Here is a 27,474-nt window from a genome sequence, read left to right as displayed (position 1 = left end):
CAAAGTACAAAAATGAGGGGGGAAAAAAAAAGCAAATTTTACAGATTTTTCTGTAAAGCATCAGGAAGCACAGAGAGGAGTGAGAAATCCACCCTGGGAAAAACTGGAAAAAAAAACTTCCAAGAATTTCCCAAGAACATTCCAGGTGGGAGTCGGGAAGGGCCGGAACATTCCAGAAATGCAGCAAAACCCCAGGAGAGGCCCAGGGAAAGCCCAGGAAACAGAAGCTCAGTCTGGAAATAGTGGGAGCAGCAGGAATTTGGGATATTTACAGAAAATGGGATTTTTTTTTTCCTGCTTTTACCTCAGACCTCCCAAGCTCCAGGTCCCTGAGGGCGCTGCTGGGCCCACCCAGGCCCCAGAAGAAATCATAAAAAAAATAAAAAGAAAAAATAAAATAAATAAAAAATATATTAAAATAAAATTATTAATAAAATTAAACATAAATATAAATAAAATATACAAAATTTTAAATAACTAATAAAAAGAAATAATAAAAATTCCCAGTTTGGTGTGCCAGGAATGTTGGAATTTATGGATTTTTTTACCCTTTTTTGCAGCAAATTCTCACTGGAAAGAAGGGAATTTGGACTCAGTGACATTTGGGTGGCTCTGCTGGCAAATCCAGCCAGGGGCTGAAGGGTTTGATCCTTGTGGGATCCAAATTTTGGAATTTCCCTGGGTTTAGAATTTCTGGATAAATCAACCCATTACTACTACTACTACTATTATTATTATTATTATTATTATTATTATTATTATTATTATTATTATTATTATTATTATATTTCTGCATAAACCAACCCATTATTATCATCATCATTATCACTATCATTATTATTATAATTTTGTTATTGTTATTAAGATGATGATGATGATTATCATGATGAAGACGATGATTATTATTATTATTATTATTAAGAGAAAGGATTTTTTCCCACTGATATCCTGGGGGAAAATCTTCTTTCTAATCTGAATTTTCCAGTACCAAATGAGGAGTGAGTGATGGAGAAATTCCCTGTCCCACATCCCTGAGGGATCAAATCTTTCACCCAGAGCTGTGAAATTTGGGGCTCTTCCAGCTGGGGAGGGCAGGAGCAGCCAGAAAAATCAGAATTTTCACATTCCCACCCCAGGAAAGGCAGCACAGGGAAGGAAAAGCACATTTCTTATCACAGGCCTGACAGCACAGCAATAAAAAAGGGGTTTTGCCAAGAATTCGTGAAAAAATGAGGTTTTTTTAACTGTGGAAAAGTCATAAAAGTGCAGCAAGAAAAGAGATGTAACTGCCATGGAATGAAGAGTGGACAGGGCCACTGGGGAGAGACACAACTGAGCAAAAATCTGATTTTTGTGGGAGCAAAGAGAGGCCCAAATCCCCACTTTGCAGGAAAAACAACCCTGGGATCCTGGAATGGCTTGGCCTGGAAGGGCCATCCACAGATATCAGATTTGAGTTCTGTATTTTAATAGATTTTAAATTTATTGTTATGTTTTTATTGATCGAAGAAATCCACATTATAAATGAACATCCAAACCAAAGCCTTGACAGTTCAGTCTCCACTGAATTCTGGGTTTTTAAATTTCCAGTCCCCAGTGAATTTTGGGTTTCTAAATTTTCACTTTCCAGAGAATTCTGGGTTTTTAAATTTCCAGTCCCCAGTGAATTTTGGGTTTCTAAATTTTCACTTTCCAGAGAATTCTGGGTTTTTAAGTTTTCCTCACCAGTTTTGGACAGGAGAAAGCACTTTGGGACTCTTTGTGCCCCCAGCCAGCCAGGGAGGGATTGTTTTTAATTTAAAGCCCATCAGGAATCATCTGCTGCCTCTGGACAGAGCTCAGCACTTCCAAAATCCCATTTATAACTGATAATAATAATAATATATCTGTTATTCTATAGAATGGTGGTCACATGATAAATAAAAAGAATCCCATTTTCTATTATTTCCATTATTTAACAGCCAAATCAACTCACCAAAACCACATTATTGGCAAGTCAGGTCATTTCCTCTGGGACTTTTTGCTCCAGGCTGCAAGAAACCCCAATAATTGACATTAAAAGGAATTGAGGCTCCTGCATATCAAGGCAATATTTAAATTTTTTTAAATTTTTTTCCCCATTTTTATCCTTTTAGAAACCCAAAGGGATTTCTCTTTAGGCTGCAGCAGATTTTTGGGATCAGCTGTGGCCACGGAGAGCAGCAAAGTCCAGCAGAGCTGGTTGGGCTGAGCTCATTCCCACCTTTATTTTCCTTGGATTCTTCTGATTCCTTCCGAGATCCAGCCCTGAATTCCCTGCTCCAACCCAGGACAAGAACAGGGCAGAAAACTTTGCTTGTTCCTGTTGAAAAAACCCAAATTCAGGAGGAGCTGATGGGGAAACATCTCCCAGCCTGGAGCAGGATTATTATTGAAGCTTTACTGATTGAAAAAAAAAAATCAAAATATGCAGCAGAAAATGTTTTTTTGGGATTTTTTGGAGTCTGGGCTCCGCCAGGTTCATTGCACCTTTTTTTCCTGCCTGGAGCTGACATCACAAACGAGAGGAGCTCACAAACAAACAGCAAAAAGTGAAGCTCCTGCTGCCTGCAAGTTGAAATATTTTCCATTTCTCTGTTTTGAACAGGCCTCTGCCAAGAGAAGGACAAAAGTCAGAAGGAGGAAAATGTTATTTTTCAGCCTTGGAAGGTCAGGGTCTAAAAATAAGTGGAAAACATCTCCGGCCTGGACTGGGCTGAGGAGGCTTCAGAGGGGCTCTGGTGCATTTCTGGGGTAAAAATCCAAATTACAGAGGAGACACAAGGGAAGCTCCAAAAAACTTCTCCTTTTCACCACAGTCTGGGCTTCCAAAGGTTTCTCTTCCCTCTTTCCAAATCCTTCCAGCCAGGAGGGGATGCAGGCAGTGACATTCCAAGTCTGAAGGGATTTTTAAGGCCATTCCTCCTTTTTTCATTCCCCAGGGACTCCGGGAGCAAATTTGTGCCTTCATTGTGGTTTGGAAAACTTGCAGTGCAATTCCGTGCTTTCCTAGGATCCTGGAACCCAAACAAACCCCAATAAATCCCAATAAACACAAATAAATCCCAATAAACCTCAATAAATCTGAATAAACCCCTATAAACCCCAATAAATCCCAATAAATCCCAATAAACCCCAATAAATCCCAATAAACCCCAATAAAACGATGCTTGGAAGCCCAACCTTACTTGAAAGAACCATCCTGGTCCCAAGGTGCCAGTCCCTGCTGGTGACCCAGCCTTGCCATGGCTCAGATTCCATAAATGGGGAAGAAAAGAGCTGGAGAAATAAAGGAGAGAGTGAAACAATGAGGGGCGAAGTTAAAAAATTAGGGGTGGGGTTAAAAAATTACGGGTGAGCTGAAAAAATTAAGGATAGAGTGAAAAAATTAAGGATAGAGTGAAAAAATTAAGGATAAAGTGAAAAAATTAAGGATAAAGCGAAAAAATTAAGGATAAAGTGAAAAAAACCTTTAGGATAAAGTGAAAAAATTAAGGCTAGAGTTAAAAAAAAAAGCTAAATTGCACAATGGAGCTGTGTCCAGGTTTGATTCACTTTGCCACTGATGAAATGGAAAAATAAAAAGCATTAAAGTGATTGAACAAAGGTCTTCAATGCCTGGGTTTGCTGAGGAGTTGAGAGTGAGACACAAGCAGAGTGCAGCAGGCTGGGCTGCTCAGAGCATGGATGGATTATTGATGCCCTTGCCAGGATTAATGGGGTTATTTCTCATTTCTGCACCACCCTGGTGTTTGTCTCACATCATCACTGCTGCTACTGCTGCCCATCGTTAATTCATTCATTAATTAATGAGTGTCTCCAGGTCGTTAGCTCAGCTCTGAGGGGATCCCTTTGGGATCTGTTTGTTGGGATTGTTTTAGCAACGGATGAGAGTGGGCTTTGAACAGGACCAAGCTGGAAAATCTGGATCCTGGTATTTCTAAAATCTGGACCCTGATCTTTTTAAAATTTGGATCCTGATCTTTTTAAAATTTGGATCCTGATCTTTTTAAAATCTGGATCCTGGTCTTTATAAAATCTGGACCCTGATCTTTTTAAAATTTGGATCCTGATCTTTATAAAATCTGGACCCTGATCTTTTTAAAATTTGGATCCTGATCTTTTTAAAATCTGGACCCTGATCTTTTTAAAATTTGGACCCTGGTCTTTTTAAAATCTGGAACCTGATCTTTTTAAAATCTGGACCCTGATCTTTTTAAAATCTGCACCCTGATCTTTATAAAATTTGGACCCTGATCTTTTTAAACCCCTGTTTGTGCAGGCTTTGAGCAGCAGGGTTTTGTCAGGCCTGGGAGCAGGAAGGTGGGCAGGAAGGAGGCTCCTGCCTCCAGCTGCAGTGCCCAGCTGTTCCCATGGGGGATTTGGGGGAATTTGCACATGGAGCATCCAAAGTGTGAAATACCTGAGCCCTGTGCCAGCAGCATCCTGTCCCAGAACACCTGGAATTCACCTGGGATTGACCAACCCCAATCCTGGTGTCACCAGGATCCTGAGAACACCTGGAATTCACCTGGGATTGACCAACCCAGCCCTGTGTCCCCAGGATCCTGTCCCAGAACACCTGGAATTCACCTGGGATTGACCAACCCCAATCCTGGTGTCACCAGGATCCTGAGAACACCTGGAATTCACCTGGGATTGACCAACCCAGCCCTGTGTCCCCAGGATCCTGTCCCAGAACACCTGGAATTCACCTGGGCTGGAGCCACCCACGACCAGGAGGCCAAGGAAGGTCCCCAAGGTCCCCAGGCAGCCCTGGCAGGGACAGAGGGGACAAATCCCAGGGGAAGTGGGATCAGGAGGAGCTGAGTCCCATCCTTCCCAGTCTCCCCAGTAAGGAGCCTGCACTGGGGGTGGGATGTGGGAACGGTGCTGGGGCTGCTCCCCTGGGAGCGATTCCCAACACATCCATGGCTGGAGCAATTCCCCATCCATGGCTGGGAGCGATTCCCAACACATCCATGGCTGGGAGTGATTCCCAACACATCCATGGCCGGGAGTGATTCCCAACACATCCATGGCCAGGAGTGATTCCCAACACATCCATGGCCGGGAGCGATTCCCCATCCATGGCTGGAGCAATTCCCCAGGAGCAATTCCTGGCCCATCCATGGCGATTCCTGGCTGGTCCATGGCACAATCCCAGCCCCAGGAGCGATTCCCCATCCATGGCTGGAGCGATTCCCCAGGAGCATTCCCAGCCCATCCATGCTGATTCCTGGCCGGTCCATGGCTGGGAGCAATTCCTGGCCCGTCCATGGCGATTCCTGGCCAGTCCATGGCACAATCCCAGCCCCAGGAGCGATTCCCCATCCATGGCTGGAGTGATTCCCCAGGAGCAATTCCTGGCCCATCCATGGCGATTCCTGGCCGGTCCATGGCGCAATCCCAGCCCCAGGAGAGCTCTGAACCCCGCAGGAAACCGCTCGCATTTTTTCCTGCACTATTCACGGCCTTCTCCAGCAGGGACAATAAAAGGTTTGGAGCTCCGGATTAAGATCGTTGGTAACAATGAGCTGCTCTTCCTCCAGCGGCCAGCGGGAGCCCAGACACGCCGAGGAATCTGGGAAGGATTCCCTGGAATTGCACTGGAAAGTGGGGGGAGGCTGGGGGATGTTTTGTCTGAGAGAGGTGCAAAGGGATGAGAGAGAGGAGCTGTCCCTGCTTGCTGGGAATTGTTGGGGCTTTCGTGCTCTGAGCCTTCATCTTTTCCCAATAAAAGTCCTTTGGCTCTGATCTCCCCCTTTTTTTTCTTTTTTTGGGATTTTCTCCTGCAAAACACTTCCCAGAGCCATAATGACAATAACACAGCTCTGCTGCTCCGTGTTCCCAAAACCCTCTGGGATGGCAGAACTTGAAACCAAAAGCTGTTGGAAGCAGCCTGGCTTTTCCTTTTCCCCTAAATGATGCATCCCACTGATTTCTGTGGTGAAAGCTCCTGGGTTTTGGGAGCCAGGGGTCCCAAAGGATGCATCCCACTGATTTCTGTGGTGAAACTCCTGGATTTTGGGAGCCAGGGGTCCCAAAGGATGCATCCCACTGATTTCTGTGGTGAAACTCCTGGGTTTTGGGAGCCAGGGGTCTCCAGCAGGAGCAAGCCCGAGTTGGCTCCTGCAGGCAGGACTGGGGTGCTCAGGGCTCTGGGCACTCCAGGCCTCCATGGCTCAGGGAGCTCTCTCGGGAGCACGGAGCTGCCTCTGAGCACGTCCCAGGCTTGATGAGCTCCAAAGGAACATCTGGCACCGAGCTTGGGGATCTCCTCGCTGCTTGGGGATCTCTCGGAGCTGCCTGTGCGTGGTGGGCTCTGGAGCTGCACAAGAATTCGCATTTTGGGGAGGAAAAAAGGCGTTTTTGTAACCCCAGGGGTGGCCCAGGTGAGGATTCGGTGGCCCCAGGTTGGTGCCTCCCGGCACAGCTGGGGACATCCAGGACAGAGCTTCCATCTCTCCTTCCCACAGGGAGGATTCACCCTGAAAACAGGGACAGGGAGCACAGCCAAATCCAGGGGGAAAGGGAAATATTTGGGCTGGAACTGCAGAGAAAATCTTGTTTTTCCCAGGGGCTGAGGGATGGATCCCCTGGAGGTGGAGCTGGGCACATCCCCCAGGGAAAAAGGGAATTTCTGGGCCTGAGGGATGGGAAGATGGGAATTGGGAATTTCCCAGGAATTGCGGCCACGCTGCCCCCAGAGCTGCCCTTCCCATGGGCATCCCAAGGGAACTCCAGGGATTCTCCATGCCAGGGCTTTGCTTGAGGAAACCTGCCCAAATCTCCTGAATGCACAGCAAAACCCAGCTTTTAGTTCATGAATTCAAAATTAATGCCACTTCTCTCGCCTCTTCCTCTCGCTGACTGCAACAGGGGCTGCGTTTCCCCTCTCGGTTTTCCCTCTTTCCATTAATAAAACCCCTCAACAAACGCAGCAGGAAGATATCTGGGATAATTTAACAGCTGGAAAAAGGCAAACCCAGCAATCAGGTCTTTTCAGGACACCAGTGATCAAAGAGGTGCTCTGTACAAACGATTTTGCAGCCAGCTCTTGGCAGGAGACAGAAACCTTTTCACTGCTGGAAATGAGATTTGAGTTGTAAGGAGAGGAAGAAAGGATCGATCACTGTGTGCTAATTCCCTTTCTCCCAACTGGAAATACTGAGTGGGACAGAGAAAAAGGGGGGAAATAAATTGATTATTGAATGTAATATTCTCTGTCTCGTCTCGGGAAGAGATTAAATTCACCTAAATTTGATTAAATTTGGTTTTAATAGGAGTCATTTAACACTTGTGTGAGGAAAAAGGGCTTTTTCTTATCTAGGAAAATGGGGGAGAAAACCTTTCTGAATTACAATGAGAACTCTCCAGGAGAAGTGGGTTTGGTTTTTTTTTTGCTGTGGAATGGGGAGATTTGTGAAGAACACAAAGAAAAGAGTGGTAGAGGAAGCACCAGCAAATTCTCCATGCTGTTCTTTGAAGTGGTCTCGTTGTCCTTAGGCAAAATGAGAATCCTGAATTAGAAAATGGATTTATTATCAAACTCTTCCTCTTGTGGGGGTGCTGGAGCAGAGCTTTGTCTCCATCCTTTCTGCCTGTCCCCCTCTCAGCTGATATTTCTCCCCCAGCACAGCAGAAGGAAGTTTTCTTCCCCAAAATCTGCTTTTAGCTCCTTTGGGAACCGCTCCCGGAATCCTGAGCAGGGGAGGGTTCCAGAGCAGAGGGGGACAAGGCCAGGCCAGCCCTGCTGGGTGAGTTCCTCCCCTGCATCCCCAGGGCATTCCCAGGGTTTTCCAGCAGGGACAGGGGCACCCTCAGGGTTCCTCACCCTGTGCTTTGTCCCTCTCCAAAGAAAGATTTCCTCCAATGAAAAGATGAATTTCCAAATGGGAAAGAGGGGAAGTTCCAGCAATAAAAACCTGCAGCAGCTGGGGAGCAGTGGGAAACACTTCCATGCAGGAGAACATTCCCAGTCTGGAGCTACAGCTCCTTCCTGAAGGTAATTAATAAATGTAAATCCAAGTCATTCATTAAAGAGGTTCAAACCAGCAGCTGCACTTGTGGAAATGCTCATTTCACCCCCTCCTGCCTTTTGGGACAACCCCTGGCTCCCAAATCCATTTTTTCCCTGGCTGCCACCCCCTCAGCTCCCCTTATCACCCACCTCTTCTGTCCCACACGTTTTATTTTGCTCAGCTTTGAGACATTACAGATTCTTGGCCCCATCAGCAGATGGTGCTGCTTTGGACATCCTCGATGAGCTCAGAGGAAAATCCAGCATCATCCAGGCTCTGGGCTTGTTTTGGGGTTTTTGGTCACTTCCAGAGAGATGGAAAAACAGCGTGTGCAGGCTCACAAGGGGTGGGAAGCTCTCCAGAAAGAAGGAGGATGGAGACTGACGCAAACCTCTGGAGTTTTCCAGAAAATCTCAGCCCCAGAAATCTCCTAGGAATGAACTGGCTCTGGAGAGTGCTGGCAGTGCCTTCTCCAGGCCCCACCCAGGGCTGAAAAATAGCCTTGAGGGCAAACCTGCTGCTTTTCCATCATCATCCTCAGGATCATGGGCTGTGGAGAGACCCAGAGTCAGCCCTGGCTCCATCTGAACTGCTCTTCCCACCCCAAAATTGCAAGGGCACAGGTTTGGCCTGATGGTGATGGTCCCAAATTCCTTTAATTTGAATTCCAGATGGAAACCACATCAATCTGTGCATTTTTGCAGTGTTCCCTCCATGAAATCCCAACTCCTTTTGGCCAGCACAGAGTCAGGTTCTCCCCTGAACATCCCCTCGAGCCAGGGCACGTTGGGTGCTCATCAACAGCCAGAGAAATCCCCACCAGGAGAGAGAATTCCAGGAGCTCTCCCTAAATTCCAGCAGCCTCCTGGACGCCTCTGCAGCCCTGGAGTGCTTTCTGCACAAACCATTCTGCCCTGCAAATTTAATCCTGCCTTCCAGGAAAACTCACCCAGTTCCAGGAACCCCACACAGCCTCAGGTGGAGAAATGGGAATGACAGAAGCAACTTTTGTGCTGGCAGAGCTGAGTGTCCCGGACACAGAACTGCAGCAAAAGCTGCTGAGGGGGCCGAGATTTCCCAAGGAAATCAAAAATCCAGGCATGGCTTGGAGAGGGGAACTTCTGGAGAAGAGGAAAGAACGAGCCTAACCCTGTGGACTCAGCAAAATCTGATCTCACAGCCTGAGCTCATTGCTGGCTCCCAGCACAGCGGGAAGAGAAGTTGTTCCTGGGGAGCTCCAAGTCCTAAATCTCCTCCTAAAACAGGAGCTTTTTGTCATTTCCAGCTGCAGGTGCCCCTTCCTTTGCTTGCTTTGTTGGGTTTTTTTTTCCCCAGCTGAGGTTTGTGGTGGAACAGGGAACGAAAAGAGGACAAAATGTGCGAGGCTTTATCCAAGGCTGAGCAAGGCTCAGCTTTCTAAGGCTGGATCAGTGGGAATTCATTTAAAACCCCATGGGAAGGGCTGATCCTACAGCTTGGCCTGAGGGTGATCCTCATCTCCCTCGTTTCCATTTCAGATTCCATGGGGTGATTCCATTTCAGCCCGTGAGGGAGAAGCCCCACAAAGCAGATTTTAGATTCCACGTGGCCACGAGTGGGCTGGGACCCCAGCCCTGAGGTTACAGGGCCAGAGAGGCTCCAGCGTCCTGCTGCTCTTCCCAAAAGCTGCAAATCCAGGTCTGCCCTGCACTCAGCAGCGAGCAGAAACACGAGCCTGTCCTTCCCCTTCTCCTTGCTGTGCTCTGCCCCTGAGGAGGCCAAAAGTCAGGAGGGAGCCCCTGGAGTGGCACAGGGGGAGAGGAGCTGTGCAAGGGAGTGACTCTGATAGGAAAAGGGGGAAAAAAAGGGGGAAAAAAAGGGGGAAAAAAAGGCGGAAAAAAAGGGGCATAGAAAACATTTTTTCCTCCAGCTGGTGAAAAATCTCCCCGTTGTGCAGTAGCAAAAATCTCCTTTTTTCTGCAGCAGCTGCAGCCTGGCAGCTGGGGAGGATGAAAGCAAAGGAAAGGGTGGGAGAGGGCTCAGGCAGAGCGATGAGGGATGGGGGAGCTGCGGCAAAGCAGTGTGGGGTGGCGGCGGGGCCGTGGGGATAGACAAAAATAGACAAAAATAATAGACAAAAATAGACAAAAATAGACAAGACCTGCGCATGCGTGCGGCTGTTCCCGGAAGCGGCGGCGCGGACCGAGATCGCTGGTGCGGGGTTGGAGCAGCTGCGGCGTGGGGCGGGCGCGGGGCGGGAGGCGGCGGAGCCGCGGGAACGGGAACGGGGCCGCGGCCAGGAACGCCGGGACGGCCGTGGTGGCAGGAGGCGGCGGAGCTGCGCCATCCGGCAGCTCTGAGGCGGGGGCCGCGGTGGGGAAGGCGCGGCTCGGCCCCCGCCATGCAGCGGCGGCGGCAGGAGCGAGAAAGCGACCACGGGCGGCGGCGGGGCGGCCGCATCAGCGGGAGATGATCCCGGGGGGGCGGCAGGAGGCGGGAGGAGCGGCGGGGAGGCGGCGGCAGAGGCTGCAGCCGCCGCTGTGGACGCCGCGGCGCCGGCACGGGGCGCCCCGGTCCCGGCGCAAGCGGCGCCGTGCCGGGGCCGGGGGATGGCGCTGAAGCGCCGGCGGGGACGGGATCTGCCCTGCCGCGGGGCCCGGGGGCGGCTCGGCCTGCGCTGCGTGCGCTTGAACGCCGGCGGGAGGGGGGGGGAGGCGGGAGGGGGGGGGGGGGGGGCGGGTCCCGCGGCAGCGCGCACAGGGGGCGCTGGGGGCGGCGCGGCCGCGCCGGGCGCGCTCGGCACTGCAGATCCGGGAGCCGCAGGGAACGGCAAAGACGCGGCAGCGACGGGACCGGGCTGCCGCCGGCCCCGCTGTGTCGGCAGAGGGGGCGAGGGGGACGTGGGGGGGGCAGGAGCGGCCGCACTCGCGGGGAACGGGGGGGGGAAGCGGCGGGACCCGCGGGGGCAGGAGGGGGCGGGGCCGCGGTGGCGCCGGGGGGCGGGCTCGGAGAGGCGGGGTTAGGGGGCGGGGCCGCGAGGATGGCAAAACCGGGGGCGGGAACCGCGGTAGCCGGGAGAGCAGGGACCAACGGGACGGCAAAAGCGGGGATGGCGGGGCCGGGGCCGGGGGGCGGGGCGGCAGCGGCGAGCAGCACCGCGGGTACCGGAGCCGCGCGGTCCGACGGGGGGGGTGGGGGGGGGGGGGGGCGTGTCCCGCTGGAGCCTCGCGGCGGCGAGGGGCGGAGCCGCAGGAGGGGCGGAGCCGCAGGAGGGGCGGAGCCGCAGGAGGGGCGGAGCCGCAGGAGGGGCGGAGCCGCAGGAGGGGCGGAGCCGCAGGAGGGGCGGAGCCGCAGGAGGGGCGGGGCGGCTGCTGCGGGCACCCCCCGTGCGGCAAACACAGCTCAAGCCACGCCCTGCAAGCTGGGACCGGCCCCGCGGCAGCCATGGCCCGGCAGGAGGTGCTATTAAAGTGCTTTATTCAAACTGTGCCCCAAAAGTCTCTGCTAAACACGACTGAACAGTCAGCATTGGGGAAATTCATTAAAATCCGTTCTATGAGGCTTAACTCCCGTTTATGACAGTCTCGCTTTACGGCACCTTTTACGACAGTCGCGCTTTACGGCACCTTTCACGACAGCCGCGCTTTACGGCACCTTTTGCGACAGTCGCGCTTTACGGCACCTTTTACGACAGTCGCGCTTTACGGCACCTTTTGCGACAGTCGCGCTTTACGGCACCTTTTACGACAGTTCTGCTTTACGGCACCTTTTACGACAGTCGCGCTTTACGGCACCTTTTGCGACAGTCGCGCTTTACGGCACCTTTTGCGACAGTCGCGCTTTACGGCACCTTTTACGACAGTCGCGCTTTACGGCACCTTTTACGACAGTCGCGCTTTACGGCACCTTTTACGACAGTCGCACTTTACGGCACCTTTTACGACAGTCGCACTTTACGGCACCTTTTACGACAGTCGCACTTTACGGCACCTTTTACGTCAGTCGCACTTTACGGCACCTTTTACGTCAGTCGCACTTTACGGCACCTTTTACGACAGTTCTGCTTTACGGCACCTTTTACGACAGTCGCACTTTACGGCACCTTTTACGACAGTCGCGCTTTACGGCACCTTTTACGACAGTTCTGCTTTACGGCACCTTTTACGACAGCCGCGCTTTACGGCACCTTTTGCGACAGTCGCACTTTACGGCACCTTTTACGACAGTCGCGCTTTACGGCACCTTTTACGACAGTCGCGCTTTACGGCACCTTTTACGACAGTCGCGCTTTACGGCACCTTTTACGACAGTTCTGCTTTACGGCAGTTTTACGACAGTCGCGCTTTACGGCACCTTTTACGACAGCCGCGCTTTACGGCACCTTTTACGACAGTCGCGCTTTACGGCACCTTTTACGACAGTCGCGCTTTACGGCACCTTTTACGACAGTTCTGCTTTACGGCACCTTTTACGACAGTCGCGCTTTACGGCACCTTTTACGACAGTTCTGCTTTACGGCAGTTTTACGACAGTCGCGCTTTACGGCACCTTTTACGACAGTCGCGCTTTACGGCACCTTTTACGACAGTCGCGCTTTACGGCACCTTTTACGACAGTTCTGCTTTACGGCACCTTTTACGACAGCCGCGCTTTACGGCACCTTTTGCGACAGTTCTGCTTTACGGCACCTTTTACGACAGTCGCGCTTTACGGCACCTTTTACGACAGTCGCGCTTTACGGCACCTTTTACGACAGTTCTGCTTTACGGCAGTTTTACGACAGTCGCGCTTTACGGCACCTTTTACGACAGTCGCGCTTTACGGCACCTTTTACGACAGTCGCGCTTTACGGCACCTTTTACGACAGTCGCGCTTTACGGCACCTTTTACGACAGTTCTGCTTTACGGCACCTTTTACGACAGTCGCGCTTTACGGCACCTTTTACGACAGTCGCGCTTTACGGCACCTTTTAGGACAGTCGCGCTTTACGGCACCTTTTACGACAGTCGCGCTTTACGGCACCTTTTACGACAGCCGCGCTTTACGGCACCTTTTGCGACAGTCGCACTTTACGGCACCTTTTACGACAGTCGCGCTTTACGGCACCTTTTACGACAGTTCTGCTTTACGGCACCTTTTACGACAGTTCTGCTTTATGGCAGTTTTACGACAGTCGCGCTTTACGGCACCTTTTACGACAGTTCTGCTTTACGGCAGTTTTACGACAGTCGTGCATTACAGCACTACCTTTTATGGAACTTTTATGGTACTTTACAGCACTTTACGGTTTTTATTTTGCTTTTCAGTTATTTTTAATTAATTTTATTTTTTTTATTTTATTTTTTATTTAATTTTTATTTTTCATTTTCCTATTTTTAAAGCTTTTTTATTTTTTAATTATTTATTAATTTTTTTGTTTTTCTTTTTTTAAAGCTTTTATTTTATTTTTTAATTTTTATTTTTCATTTTTCTATTTTTAAAGCTTTTTATTTTATTTTTAAAATTTTTTTACTTAATTTTTATTTTTCATTTTTGTAATTTTAACGCTTTTTATTTTATTTTTTACTTTTTTATTAAACTTTTATTTTTCATTTTTCTTTTTTAAAGCTTTTTATTTTATTTTTTAAATTTTTTAATTTAATTTTTATTTTTCATTTTTCTATTTTTAAAGCATTTTATTTTATTTTTTTAGTTTTATTTTTTATTTAATTTTTATTTTTCGTTTTTGTTTTTTTAAAGCTTTTTATTTTATTTTTTTAATTTTTTAATTTAATTTTTATTTTTCATTTTTCTATTTTTAAATCTTTTTATTTTATTTTTAATTTTTTTTTCATTTTTCCTTTTTTAAAGCTTTTTATTTTATGTTTTTAAATATTTTTTCATTTTTCCATTTTTAAAGCATTTCATTTTATTTTTTTAGTTTTATTTTTTATTTAATTTTTATTTTTCATTTTTTTTTAAAGCTTTTTATTTTATTTTTTTAATTTTTTAATTTAATTTTTATTTTTCATTTTTCTATTTTTAAAGCTTTATTTTTAAAATTTTTTTTCATTTTTCTATTTTTAAAGCATTTATTTTATTATTTTAATTTTATTTTTATTTAATTTTTATTTTTCATTTTTCTATTTTTAAAGCTTTTTATTTTATTTTTTAATTTTTTAATTTAATTTTTATTTTTCATTTTTCTATTTTTAAAGCTTTCTATTTTATTTTTTACATTTTTTTCATTTTTCTATTTTTAAAGCATTTATTTTATTTTTTTAATTTTATTTTTTATTTAATTTTTATTTTTCATTTTTCTTTTTTTGAAGCTTTTTATTTTATTTTTTAAATATTATTTTTTATTTAATTTTACAACAGTCGCCCTTTATGGCACTTCCTTTTATGGAACTTTTACGGTACTTTACAGCACTTTACAGTTTTTATTTTGTTTTTCATTTATTTTTAATTCATTTTATTTTTTAAATTTTAAGTTATTTTTTATTTATTTTTAATTTTTCTTTTTTTAAAGCTTTTTATTTTATTTTACTTGCTGCTGCCCAGACCAGCTCAAGCTGGTGATTGTGGTGCTGTTTGAGGGTCCCCAGGACAAGGGAAGAGACAGGAATCTTGACTCCATCTTTCAGAAGGCTGAAATATTATTTTATTGTCTCTATTCTATTAAAAGAAAATGAGATATTACAACTATACTAAAAGAGCAAGGAGACATCAGAAAGCTGGAAAGGAATGAATAATAAAAACCTGGGACTGCTCACAGCCCCGACACCGCTGGACCATGATTGGTCACCAAGTAGAAACAATGCACAGGAGACCAATCCAAGATGCTCCTGTTGCTAAACCATCTCCAGCCCACACTCCACAGTCAGCAGATCCTTATTGGTTCCATTTCTGTTCTGAGGCTTCTCAGGAGGAAAATCCCAGCGAAAGGATTTTCATCAAACATGTCAGTGCCAGGTGATGGCAGCTGGCCACTGCGGGCCCCCAGACACCTACCCCAGCCCTTTTCCTTTTGTCCCCCAGCCCTCAGGCTCTGGCTGTCACCCTCAAGCCCCCCCTATGCCCCTCAAGCCCCCTCTCAGCTGCCCCTCAGCTCCTGTCTGTCACCCTTACTCCCTCTCCTTTGCTCCTCAGCCCCCAGCTTCTGTCACCCTCCTGCTGTCCCTGTCACCCTCAGCCTCTCTGTGTGTCACCCACTGCGCCCTCTCCCTGCTCCTCCCTCAGCTCCCAGCCTGTGCCACCCTCAAGCCCCCACAGTGCCCCTTGAGCTGCCCCCAGCCTGTCATGCTTGAAAGGACCCTAAAAAAACCCTATCAATTCCCTTCTCTGTCCTGCCCTTCTCCCTGTCCATCTCTTCTCTGTCCTTCTCTCTGTCCTGCCCTGCTCTATCCTGAATTCTCTGTCCTGCATTCTGTCCTGCCCCTCTCTCTGTCCTTCTCTCTGTCCTGCCCTCTCTGCACCTTGCAGGGGTGTTCTGGGGATGCTGCCTGGCCTCCTGTGCTGCTGGGGGAGGCTCTGTTCCAAGGGAGCTCTCCAGGGCTCTCTGGAGCAGGGCCCCTTTCTGACCCCACCTCCTTCCACCAGGAGCTGGCCCCTTTCAGCTGCCAGCCAGCCTCTCCTGCCAGCCTCGTCAGCTTTAGCTGCAACAATTTCCTTTGAACTCAGCTTGAGTGAGCATGTCCATGGTGATGGGAGATGGCTTGGTGTCCCTGCACCCTGCCCTGCACCCTGAGCACAGGGAGGTGGGCAGGGATGGGATGGGCAGGGATGGACAGGGATGGGATGGATGGGCAGGGATGGGCAGGGATGGATGGGCAGGGATGGGACGGACAGGGGTGGGCAGGGATGGGCAGGGGTGGATGGGCAGGGATGGATAGGGATGGGCAGGGATGGGCAGGGATGGGCAGGGATGGGCAGGGATGGGATGGATGGGCAGGGATGGATAGGGATGGGCAGGGATGGATGGGCAGGGATGGATGGGCAGGGATGGGCAGGGATGGATGGGCAGGGCACCCTGGGCAGCAGCACCAGCCCCTGATGGGCAGAACCAAGGGCAGGAAGGGCTGGTTCTGCTCCTGGAGCTTCCCCAGGGCAGGCAGGACCCTGCAGGGCTGCAGGAGTGGGTGTTGGTGGGGTGAAAGCAAAGCAGATCTTCCTCCACCATGAACAAAACTGAGCTTTGCTGGGGCTGGGGTTCTCTGGTGGAGAAAAAAATGAGGGAGGAAAGGAAAGGGAAAAGGAAACGGAAACGGAAAAGGAAAAGGAAAAGGAAAAGGAAAAGGAAAAGGAAAGCTCCTGCTGTATCCAACCTCAGCTTTTCCCCTCCTTTCCCCTCATCTCTCCCATGGCCTTCCCCATCTCTGCTCCTTCACCTCCAAGAAGGGAATGTGGCCTCCTCCATGGCTTGGGAATGTGCTGCTGCCCAAGGAGGTTCTCCCGTGCTCCCATCTCCCTGTTTGCTGCTCAGATTCTCCTCCTTTTTCCCCCTCTAGCTCCCCCAGAAGGAAGAGCCCTCTCTTGGGGCTGTTGGGAAATTTGACCTTTCCATTTCTGCTGCCTGTGCCTCACCCCCAGCCCCAGCACATCAAGAGCCACTTTATTCCCTCCTGTCCCACTCCTGCTCCCAGCCTGGCCCCATGGGCCGGGCTCTCTGGCAGGACTGGGCTCTCCCCAACAAAATGGGATTTTTTATTTCCTCTTGTGCAGTGAGAATGAGCTTTTGCAGCCAACTCTGTAGGTGGAGAAAAAAAAAAAAAAAAAAGAAAAAAGAAAAAAAAAGGTTTTTTTCCTTGGATTGTTGGGTAAATTCCTTGGGAGCTGCCTCAGGGGAATCACAGTTCAGCTGCTTCTTTTTGGAGGTGATGCAAACAGTGAAACAGAGCAGGGCTGCTCCTCTTCATCCTTTCCTCTGCTCCTAAACACCCTGGGCAGGCTCTGGGTGCCTGCTGGACGCTTCCTGTGCAGAGAGGTTTTCCTGGGGGTGGCACCGAGGGCAGGGCTGCTCCAGCTGTGATCCCCTGAGCCTGCAGGCCACAGCAGCACAACATGGACACGCAGCTCTCACAAGGTAAAGGAGAATTTTTAATTTCTGACTCCAACATTTATAGATTTATAGATAACATTTATAGATTTCCAAGAGTGATAGGGGGTTGGAGGGTGACAGTGCCACCTCTGCAATGACACTGGACAAACCACCAGCCCACTGGAACAACGTCCCTGCGTTGTTTCAGCCTTTTGGCCTCTCCAGGCAAGGAGTGGATGCAGCTTTTGGCTGGATTTGGGTTAAATCCCAGCAGAAGATCTGGGATCACTCTGGGATCTCAGCCTGGGGTCACAACAATCCTTCAGGCTGTTCCTGTGCTCCAGGATTTGGCTTCTGACTTCCAGACAGGGGAGTGAAAGCCCTGTCCAGGGTTTGAACATCTTCCTCCCCTCCATTTCCTTGGAATCCTCCTGCTCACTGAAAATTCCAGGGTTTTCATCCACCTTTTTTCGAGGTTATTCTGATTTGGTTTTCCACCATGACCTTCCACTTTTTGGACTTTCCATTTTGCTGCAGTTCCTCCCCCCCCGGCTGCTGGCCCCGGGCTCTGCTTACCCAAACTTGAACATTATTTTTGAACATTATTTTTCAGCTGAAATGACATCATGGCTGAAGTGCTGTTTAAAATTACTGCTCCAGACCTCCCTCACATCCCCTTTTGCAATCCCCTCTTCCAGCAAAGCCATGCTCTCATCTGGAGCCAGGAAGGGTGGCCTAAAACTGGGATGTCTCGTCCACATCCATTCCAGGACTTTTGCTCTGCCCTCATCCTATAGCCAAGAAAAAAAATTCCAATTGAACATTTCAATTTTTTAATAACACTTGCTAACAACTCCATAAAAATAATTCTGTGTTCTGGGCCCTCTCCACATGACATCAGGCTCATGGATTTCTGGGCCAGGCTCCCGAGGCCCTTTGCAAACTCCTGTTTGCTCATAAATCAGGGCCAGCGGTGCCGTTTTTAGCACAAACAGCCCCAGTTCAGAGTTTCCAGCCTCCTCCATGGCTGTGCTGTGCTGCCACGGGCCCTGCTCAGAACCCAGCAGCTCCACCAGGCTCCACTCCCACCACAGCACCTGTGGGAATGTGAACCCCAGCTCTGCTGGTGACTCTGCAGGGAGCAGCATGGGAAAAGTCCTTATCTCTGAATTTCCATGGTTTCTCCCAGTGATTATTCCCTGTCTCTGCCCTTCCTGGGGGAGCTCTGCCTCCTCACACAGCCCTGCAGCAGGCAGGAGGCTCTGCAGGAGCCTGGGCTAGGGCCAGAGAGGGGCTGAGGTGTCTCCATCATGATCCTGCCCAGCCTGTGCCACCCCATTGCCCTGCACAGGGAAAAGCAAGGCACGATTCTGCCCAAGAATATTTCTGGGTTCCATGTTCTCTGAACCCCAGAGAAAGGAAAAACACAATTCTCATCATTTGCTGTGCCTGTGTTTGTGCCACAGCAGAAGGCAATGTGGGGATTGTTGGTGTTTTGGCTCCTTGGCCTGTCAGGCCAAGTGTGTAGCCCCACATTTCTCTTGACAGAGAAAAGCAAGGCACAAATCTCCCCAAGAATATTCTTATCTCATTTTCTGTGCCTGTGTGTGTGCCACAGCAGAATGCAATGTGGGGATTGTTCACCCACAGTGAGGGTGGTTTGGGTCCCTCACCAGCCTTGTTGCCCACGTGGAAAAAGGGAACAAAGGGAAAAGGGCTCATCCTTGGCAGCTAGAATAGCCCTGAACACTGGGGGGATGAGGGGTAAAAAGGAAAAGGGATCATCCCTGGCAAAGGGAGCAGCTGGAAGAGCCCAGAACATCAGGGGGATGAAGGGAAAAAGGGAAAAGGAGCAGCTGGAAGAGCCCAGAACATGAGGGGGATGAGGGGAAAAAGGGAAAAGGAGCAGCTGGAAGAGCCCAGAACATGAGGGGGATGAGGGAAACCTTCCCAGCACGTAGGGGCACAGCCAGAGTTGCAGGGCCTCTGTGTTTTCTCTGTTTCAGGGTGCTGGGGCCGTGGTGCAATGGGAATGTTCCCCTCTGGCAGTGTGGGGCCATCTGGGAGCCCACAGCCCCCTTGATCTCGTCCCAGGCTGTTTGATGGCAGCCCTGGGCTCACTTCCAAGGAGCTCCTGACTTCTGGGAAGGCCTCCCAGAACTACACTGGGACCATTGATGGCCTGAGGGCAGCCCTGGCTGGGTTCCTCCCGAAATCCACAGAATTCTGCAAGGAAAACATCAAAACATTCCTTGTCCTTCCTCAAAGCATCCCCCAGACACCACAAGCACAGCTCCTTGCAAGGCCTTCCACCATGGCAAAACAGCTCCAGCACCAGCACTTCTGGGGTCTCTCCACTCTGTTTGATTTTTATTCAGCAAAAAAAAAAAAAATGAAAAGGAAACTTAAATTTGATGAAATATCACCAGTTTTTCCTATAGCAGTGGAAGCATAAATGACTTTACACTCCTTGTTTTCCAGACTTGGGGTATTTGCAAGGTAAAGATAAGGCCAAGCTGGGCAAATTTAACATCAAAAGGGACTGAAAAGGAAAATTCTTCAGGGATGGAGGCCAGAAAATGAAATGTTCCTGTTTCAGGCCATTTTTGGGTGAGGGTGTTTCGTCCTGGAGCCCTCCTGAAGTCCTGGTGTGGCCAAACACACCTTGGACAAGTTGGGACACTCAGCCAAACCCCAATTATTGATTCCTTGCATCATTTCATCATTAAGAGCCAAATTAAGATTTTTCCACAGCAGGAAAGAAGGATTTCCTTGGGAGGATTTATTTCCTATGCAGAGAATGTAAATATGTTATTCCATTACACCAAAAGCCAGGGTGGGACTCCAAAATTCCTGATTTTGAAGGGATTTTTTTTCCTCTTTGAAGACACAACCCCAACCTCAGCTTTAACCCTGAGTGTTCTGCCTTGCCCCAGAATGAAAAACCTGCATCACACAGAATCTGAGGAGAAACCCAAAGCTGCCCACATTCCCAAATTCCCGTGGGATAACCTGGAATCTCCCTTTTCCCCAGGTTTTGGGGAGGATCAGCAGCCCCAGAGCCCTGTGGGAAGCCTGGATTTTCCATTACTCCACCAGCCCTGCATCTGCCCAGGAAAGCTGCCAGCAATCCCAACAAACAGGGACATTTTGGAGCCCATCAGCAGCTCCACATTTTGTTTTTGAGCTCAGCTCCAACAACATCTGCTTTGGAAAAATCCCTTTTTTTTTTTTTTTTTTTTTTAATTTTTGTTTTCCCCGGGAGCTGTGGATGCCCCTTTGGAAATGGAGGATTTTTAACAACTCTGCTCCTTCCAGAGGCAGCTTTAATAGGGAACAGATCCTCCCAAAGTTCTCCTTGAATAAATTCAGGAGTTCCAGCAGCTTTTCCTCGGGTTTTAGGAACTCTTGGCTTTTTCTTAGTGAGTTTTACCTTCCCATGGTGATTCTGAACCTACAAAAGGCACAAGTTCTGCCCATAAAAAGCTTTTTTCCCTGCACTAATTCCTTGAATTCAGGTCCTGTCTTGTTGTTTCAGCTCTTTTCAAGGAAAGGGAATTTTAACACAATTTTGGAAGGAAGGATTTCAAGTTTCCCACTGAAACTCAGTATTTTTAATTCTTATTTTAATATTAAATTCTGATTTACTGGAGTTTGTTTGTTTATTTATTTATTTTTAGTATCCATTTGGAGCTGGTTTGGAGCACCAAGTTTCATTTCCTTTTCATCTCCTGCTGTTATCTTTTATTATTTATGTTTTATTCTCTGTTATCTTCTAATACCTGCTATCTTTTAATGTCACTCACCATTCATTTCTGAGAACTTTCTTCATTCAAAATCCCTGGATTTTGCCCAAAATCTTCTCCTCCATTTCCTACATCCCCGTGACTTGTTCTGGGAATATTCATCCCCAATTAAACCTGCAGGTAAATCAAAATTAATCAGATTTATCACAATTTGCTGAGGGATAAAAGCAAAAACAGATCCTGAAGAAAAACCCTTTGCTGTGAATTTTCTCCACTGAAATCAGAGCTGGATTTGCATTTCCCCTTGCACTAAAATTTCTGGCAAATTAAAGAAGTTCTGAAATTTATTTAATAACACTTTTTGGAGATGTTCTTGGCTTGTGAAAACATTCTGGGCATTAAAGGCCTTGGTAAAAATACAAAAATAAATAAAAATAGATGAAATTATAGAAATAAATATAAAATTAGGAATATACAACAATATAAAATAGAAATAAAAATTATAAAAATATATGAATACAATAGTATATTATAAAAATATAAAATAAAAATAGTTATGTAAATATGTAAAATTATATAAATATATTAATATATTAAAATGATCACTCAGTGTCCCAGCACTCAATGGGCCTTTTAATGTGATATTAAAATGTTGTCCCAAAAATGTAAGACTGAAGTCCATAAAGTAATAATTTTTTTTTTTAAATAAGGATTTTTTCCCTCCCATTTTCCTTTTTCTCAGCATTTTTATCCCAATCCCAGCCTGCCCAGCCAGGGCTTTGCTGACATTAAGGATGAATCAACTGCAGATCCCTAAAAATCCACTCTGCATTAATTCCAAGCCAGGGCATTTTAGGCCTGAGACTTTGAATTCCACAAGAGCCCACGAAATACTCAATATTTACTTCAGGGGGTTTTTATGGGGCCTTTGTTCCATGCAGAAATTTTATGGGATTTGGGATTTCCTGGCATTTGCATCATCAGCTGGTAATTAGTGAAGATTCCCTGGGAATGAACAGAAATCCCTCCCCAACCTCCACAGGCATAAACTCACCGGGAATAAACAGAAATCCCTCCCCAAACCCACAAAATCCTGGGGGATTTGTTGCTCCAGGAGCTCAGGACGGAACAAAATCCCAGCCAGCCCAACCTCTCCCTGTCCTGACATTCTAAATGGAAAAAGCTGAGGGAAAATGAGGAAAATCTGAGGGAAAAAAAAACCCCAAAAAACATTTTAACTATTCACGTTTCTTAGCCCATTATCTGCGAAGACTTTTTAGGATTTTACGGGATGGATTCAGGATTTTAGGGATTTTTTTTTAGGATTTTATGGGAGCTGTAGGAATGCTGTGATTCCCAAACAAAAGGGAAATGTGTTGCTATGATCCCACCTTGAGCCGTTCCTTGGATTCTTCCCTTCCCAGCTCCTTTTGCTTTCCCTCTGTGTCCCTCTCGTGGTGGCTCAGGAGAATGGCCCAGCTCATTCCCAATTTCTTCCCTATGGATTTAACCCTTAAAAAAAAAAATTGAAATTTTGTCAGCATAGAGAATATTTTTATTTTTTTAAAAACCAGACTTTTTTTGTTGTTCTTTCATTTATTGGTATTCAATAAATTGAATACCGATTGGTTGGTTCTTTTATTTATTGGTATTCATAAATAAATAAAATTTTAAGGCATTTTCATTTAAGATTAGTTTTAAGGAAAAAGGAAAGAAAAAGGCAATAAAGGTGAAATAAGTACAATTTTAAGGCATTTTCATTTAGGAATAATTTTTAGGAAAAAGAAAGAAAAAGGCAATAAACAGAGACAGAAAAAGAAGAAAATGGAGAATTTGGGTGAAATTCTTTATTATGAAAGGCACTGGAAGAGATTGGTGTGGGTTCCCCATCCCTGGAAGTGCCTGAGGGATGGGGTGGGAACAGCCTGGGATGGTGGAGGGGTCCCTGCCACGGGAATGGATGGGATTTAAGGTCCTTCCACCCCAAACCATCCTGGAATTCTGTGAGTTTTGAACCCTCTGAGCACGAAATAAAAAGATGCGACCAGAGCAGGGGGGGAAATAAAGTGATTAATTTGCTTCATTTATTATTTATTAACGAACACCCTGGGTGCATTTATTGCTGTGGGTGGGAGCTTCCCTCGAGCTCCTCCCTGCTCCACCCTCACCTCCCCCTAACCCCATTTTTACCCATCCCAGGGTAAAAATATCCCATTTTCCCCCCGTTTCGGCCGGCCTGGGCTCCATTGGCTGTGCCCCCCTCACGTCAGCAGCCTTATCTCCATGGCTGGGAATTCCTGGAGACCAATCCCAGCCCTGGCCCCAGCCGAGCAGGAGGAGGAGGAGGAGGAGGAGGAGGAGGATGCCAGCGAATCCCAGAGCTGCTGGGCTGCCCTGGAATTCAAACCAGCCTCAGGGAAAGGCCTCTCCTCCTTCCCAGGGCTGGCGTTTGCCCCAGCACCTCCAGCTGCTCACCAGCACCTGGGGATAATCACCTGCACGCTGTCACCTCCTGCGAGCAGAAAATGCCTTTGAAATATCAGTTCACCCTTTGAAATATCAGTTCACCCTTTGAAATATCAGTTCACCCGGGTTTCTTCTCTTCTGGTGCATTCCAGCTCCTGATCTGCAGGCAAACGGGGAGCCCAGCACCGTCTGCAGGGAATTGTGCCAGTTTTTGCCTGTTTCAATTCCACGCTGGCTGCACAGCACTCGAGCTCAGTGAGTCACAGCCTCTCCTCTGCAGCAGCCCGGATCTGAGGGAGAAACCTCGCACAAACACCCCAGAAGCACAGCCTGGGAGCTCTGCAGCCTGCCCGGGCATCCCCCTGATCCTGAAAGGCCTCCAAGCGCCCCCAGAGCTTCCAGCGCCGCCATGGAGCAAAGTTACCCCCAAATTCCCGTGGCTGTGCTCTGGGCCGGTGCAAAGAGAGTTCCAACCCCAGTTCAAACCAGTCTGGTTTCCCAGCTGCTTGTCCAGCTCAGGCAGGCCGTGCTGGGGATCTGCAGCTTCAGCACCGCAGACAGCAGCACCAAAGTGTCCCCAAGGCCGCCCTGAGGGGACGCAGCCCGGAGGGACCTTTCCAGCTTGCGCTGCCGTTACTCCTGAGCTGGGCAGGGACAGGAACACAGGAACCCGGCACAGCAGCGCAGCTTTGAGCCCCTGCCAAGACTTTTGAGGATTCTGTCGAGCAGCCAAATGTTTGGAGTGTGTTGTGTTTATTAATAAATAAAAGTGTTTGCAGCCAGCAGCCACCTGGCTTTGTAATGGTTTTTTTTTTTCCCACCCCACTCTGGTTCCACTTTCATCCTCGAATGTTATTTCTCCCCGTTACTCTTTGGTCTGATCAGTTTATTCCACTCAAAAACGAGATGAATTCAGTCTCTCTGCAGAAGTGGATTCTCTGGATTTGTTTTTTCCCCTCCTTTTGCTGCACAATATTCCCAGGACAGGGATGTTTTCCAGTCTCCATCTTTTCAGCTGCAGATCTGGAACACGTTGATTCAGGCTGGGCTTTATCCTACACCAAAAGCAAGACTATAAAATCCAAGTTATTTATAAGAGAAGATACATATTTGCATCTCAGCTTGGAAGGGAAGAGGGACTGAATATCCAGCCTTTCCCAACACACAGAAGATTTCTCTTAAAAGGGATTTATTGTGTGCTGATCCAACGGAATGAGGGTAAATCCGAAGTTTTTTGTATTTAAAGGTAGAAATGTGGTGCTCCCTTCTCTGACCTCAGAGAATCCCCAGTCCAGCAGGCCCAGAGCAGCTCAGCTTTCACTCAGGGCTACAGGTGTGACTGGAATTACAGCTGGAGCAGGAATTCCTGCAATTCTCAATCCTTAATTCCCACTTAACCCCCAACAGGGGCTCAGTTCCAAGGGACTGGCAGCTCAGGTGGGCACAGTGACCCCATTGTCACCACAGGGTCACCCACCTCAGCCCTTCCCCTCACGAGGGTCCAGCGCCACCACATCTCCCCTCAGAGTGACCTGTCCAGGACCACATCCCCTCAGAGTGACCTGTCCAGGACCTCAGCCCCTCAGAGTGACCTGTCCACCACCTCAGCCCCTCACAAGTGTCCAGTGCCACCTCAGAGTGACCTCTCTACACCTCAGCCGCTCACAAATGCCCACCGCCACCACATCCCCCTCAGTGACCCCTCCACCACCTCAGCCTCCACAGCCCCCGCCCCTCATCTCGGTGTCCCATTGGCTGCCACAGCCGTCACTCAGAGCCAGACACAGCCCACACAGAATCTCAAGAACCCATTGGCTGCCAGGGCCGTCACTTAGACCTAAGCCCCTCCCGCCAACGTGGGCGATGGTGGGTGGAGCGCGCACTCCCGCCCTCTCGCTCTCATTGGCTGCTACGCCTGTCACTCAGACTCAAACCCGCCCCTCCCGCGTGAGTGTGGGAGAGCACTCCCCCATGCCAGGCGGCTCTGGACACGCCCCAGCCCCCTTTTAACCCTCATCTCGATGGCCCATTGGCCGCCACACCCATCACTCAGAACCAAACCCCGTCCCCTCCCCCCGGCTTGCACTGAGCGGGCGGGGCGCGCACTCCCCCTCCCTCATCTCACCAACCCATTGGCTGCCGCACCCGTCACTCAGAGCCAAGCCACGCCCTTCCCCATGAGGGCAGCGCGCCCCCTGGCGACCGCGCCGTGCTCTCCCCCCCCCCCCCCCCCCCCCCGTACGTGCTGCGTGTGCGTCACCCCCCCCCCACCCCCTCCCGCGCGCGCGCGCTGCCGTCGGCGCGTCCCCCGCGCGCGCTCCGCGTCACCGCTCACGGGCCTGGCGCGCGGCGGCCGGACGGACGCTCGGACCCGGCCGGACACACGGACGCGGCCCCGCTCCTCTCCCTTCTCCCGCCCGTTGGCTCCGGGGCCGCCCGGCGGAGCGGCCCGAGCGCGGCGGCGGCGGCCGCGGGTTCGTTTTTGTGTGTGGGGGGGGCGCGCGGCCTGGTGCGCGCGGCGGATCCCGCCGCTCGCGTAGCGCGGCCGCCCGGGCTCGCTGAGGGGGAGGCCCGGGCTGGGGGGGGGGGGGAGAACGAAGGCTCCCGGCCTGAGGAAACGCCGCCGCCATGAGCGTGGAGGCGTACGGCCCCAGCTCGCAGACCCTCACCTTCCTGGACACCGAGGAGGCCGAGCTGCTCGGCGCCGACACGCAGGGCTCCGAGTTCGAGTTCACCGACTTCACCCTCCCCAGCCAGACCCAGACCCCGCCCGGGCCCGGCCAGGCGGGGCCGGCCCAGGGCCAGGGGCCCCCCGGCGCGGGACAGGGAGCTCCGGGCCCGCTGGAAGCGCAGGTGAGGGGGCCGGGGGGCGGCCCGGAGCGGGGGCTCCGGAAGGGGCGGGCGGGGTTGGGCGCTCGGGCCCCGCCGGGGCGGGCGGGGAGCGGGAGCCGCGTGTGGAGGAGCCCCGGGAGGCGGAATTGGAGAGGGTTGTTCGGGGAGGAAACTCGCGGCCGGCTGGCCCAGTCGCGATAGTTGTGTCGTTGCGACAGGGAGGAGGAAAACCCACCGAGCCTGGGTGTCAGTTCGGGTTCTTTCTCCTTAAAACAAACGCGGGGTTAGGGGGGTGTTTGCTTATCGGAAGTTGGGCGCTGAGGAAATTCGGGTTTTTTACTTCCCCTCGCTAAAATACGCGTTAATTTCTTCTTGTTGTTACTGTGAATGTTAATTTTTTATTTCAGTTTCCACTTTCTTTGCTGCACGGTTGTTGGGCTGGTTTGTTTGGCGGTTGTGTGGCAGGGCTAGGCCTGAGACAGGTTCTGAGCTCTGCTTCCTCGTGGCTTAAAAACAGGTTTTAGTTTGGGGTTTTTTTATTATTACAGTTGATGGCTGGTACCTAAAAGAGAATGAAGTTGTGTTTATTTAGCAATTCACAGCTCGTAGGCAGGGCAGGAATTGGGATTACAGCTCCCAAGAAGTGCTGCAAATGAAGATAACAATCTCAGTGTGCCCGTAGTAAACAACAAAAACACCAAAGAACTCTCCGGTATTTTTAAAACAGCCACACTTTTGTGCAGCTCAAAGATCATGCAATATTCAGGTTCCTCCCAGAAATCCCATTATTAACCGTGAAACTCTTGTGCATCACCCACGTGTCAAGGGATGAGTTTAGGTGAGGTTTTATCCCCAGCCAACCCTCCTGGACCTGGTTTTTGTCCCTTTACTGGCAGAAGCTGCCCCAGCTGTGTCTGTGAGGGGAGCAGGGAGCACGGCAGCTCCACAGGTGTGCAGGGCAGCACTGAGGGAGGGTTTCTCCTCTCCTGGGGTTATCCCAGCACAATTAAATCCATTTTTATGCCCGAAAGTGCTCGGTGACAGCAGGGATGTGCTCGGGTCGCTGTGTTTGTGAGTCAGAGAGCTCAGAGCTGTTATTTTCTGTTTATTTGCACCTTTTGCATTTGGTAGAATTGATCCAGTTTGGCCCTCGAGAGATCAGGATTCTTTCCTAGCAGCAGTAAAATCTCTGTGACTGTACATGAAAAGAGAATGTTAATCACATTTAATTTCAAACCTTTAATGGGTTGTGATCACTCCAGAGCTCCCAGCAGGGAATTTGTGGCCAAGGAGAAGAAAAACCACCCCAAAATCAGCCTCATAAGCTGAAAGTCCAGACAAGAGGATTATTAATTGGCCCTTTTTTATTTGTCTAAACACGTTTGGAAA

General features: G+C 49.2%; 1 protein-coding gene and 1 long non-coding RNA gene across 7 annotated transcripts in view; one reads left to right on the top strand and one right to left on the bottom strand.

The window, feature by feature from the left end:
- Window positions 1-3,063: 3,063 nt before the first annotated feature.
- Window positions 3,064-26,061, bottom strand: LOC139602297 (uncharacterized). Of its 5 annotated transcripts, none has more exons than XR_011683170.1 (4): window positions 25,923-26,061; window positions 22,179-22,299; window positions 20,848-20,961; window positions 3,064-3,297 (listed from the first exon to the last, which is right to left on the bottom strand). It is a non-coding gene; the product is annotated as an uncharacterized lncRNA (long non-coding RNA). The 5 variants fall into 5 exon arrangements; XR_011683167.1 differs by lacking the exon at window positions 3,064-3,297 and adding an exon at window positions 15,101-17,832; XR_011683169.1 differs by lacking the exon at window positions 3,064-3,297 and adding an exon at window positions 17,843-19,398 and having other exon boundaries at window positions 20,844-20,961.
- UPF1 (UPF1 RNA helicase and ATPase) overlaps window positions 25,550-27,474 on the top strand; it is a 24,156-nt gene continuing 22,231 nt past the window's right edge. Inside the window, exon 1 of one of the 2 annotated variants that reach the window (XM_071451997.1) lies at window positions 25,550-26,106. In XM_071451997.1, coding sequence (XP_071308098.1) covers window positions 25,882-26,106 — 225 coding nt within the window. In that variant the 5' untranslated portion in view covers window positions 25,550-25,881. The remainder of the gene's footprint in view (window positions 26,107-27,474) is intronic. The other variant, XM_071451998.1, reaches the window with a different exon arrangement.

The sequence above is a fragment of the Agelaius tricolor genome, unplaced genomic scaffold, assembly GCF_023055355.1.
Source record: "Agelaius tricolor isolate 1412-34295 unplaced genomic scaffold, bAgeTri1.0.p SCAF_33, whole genome shotgun sequence".
Taxonomy (NCBI): Eukaryota; Metazoa; Chordata; class Aves; order Passeriformes; family Icteridae; genus Agelaius; species Agelaius tricolor.
This window is presented reverse-complemented; position numbering and strand designations above follow the sequence as displayed.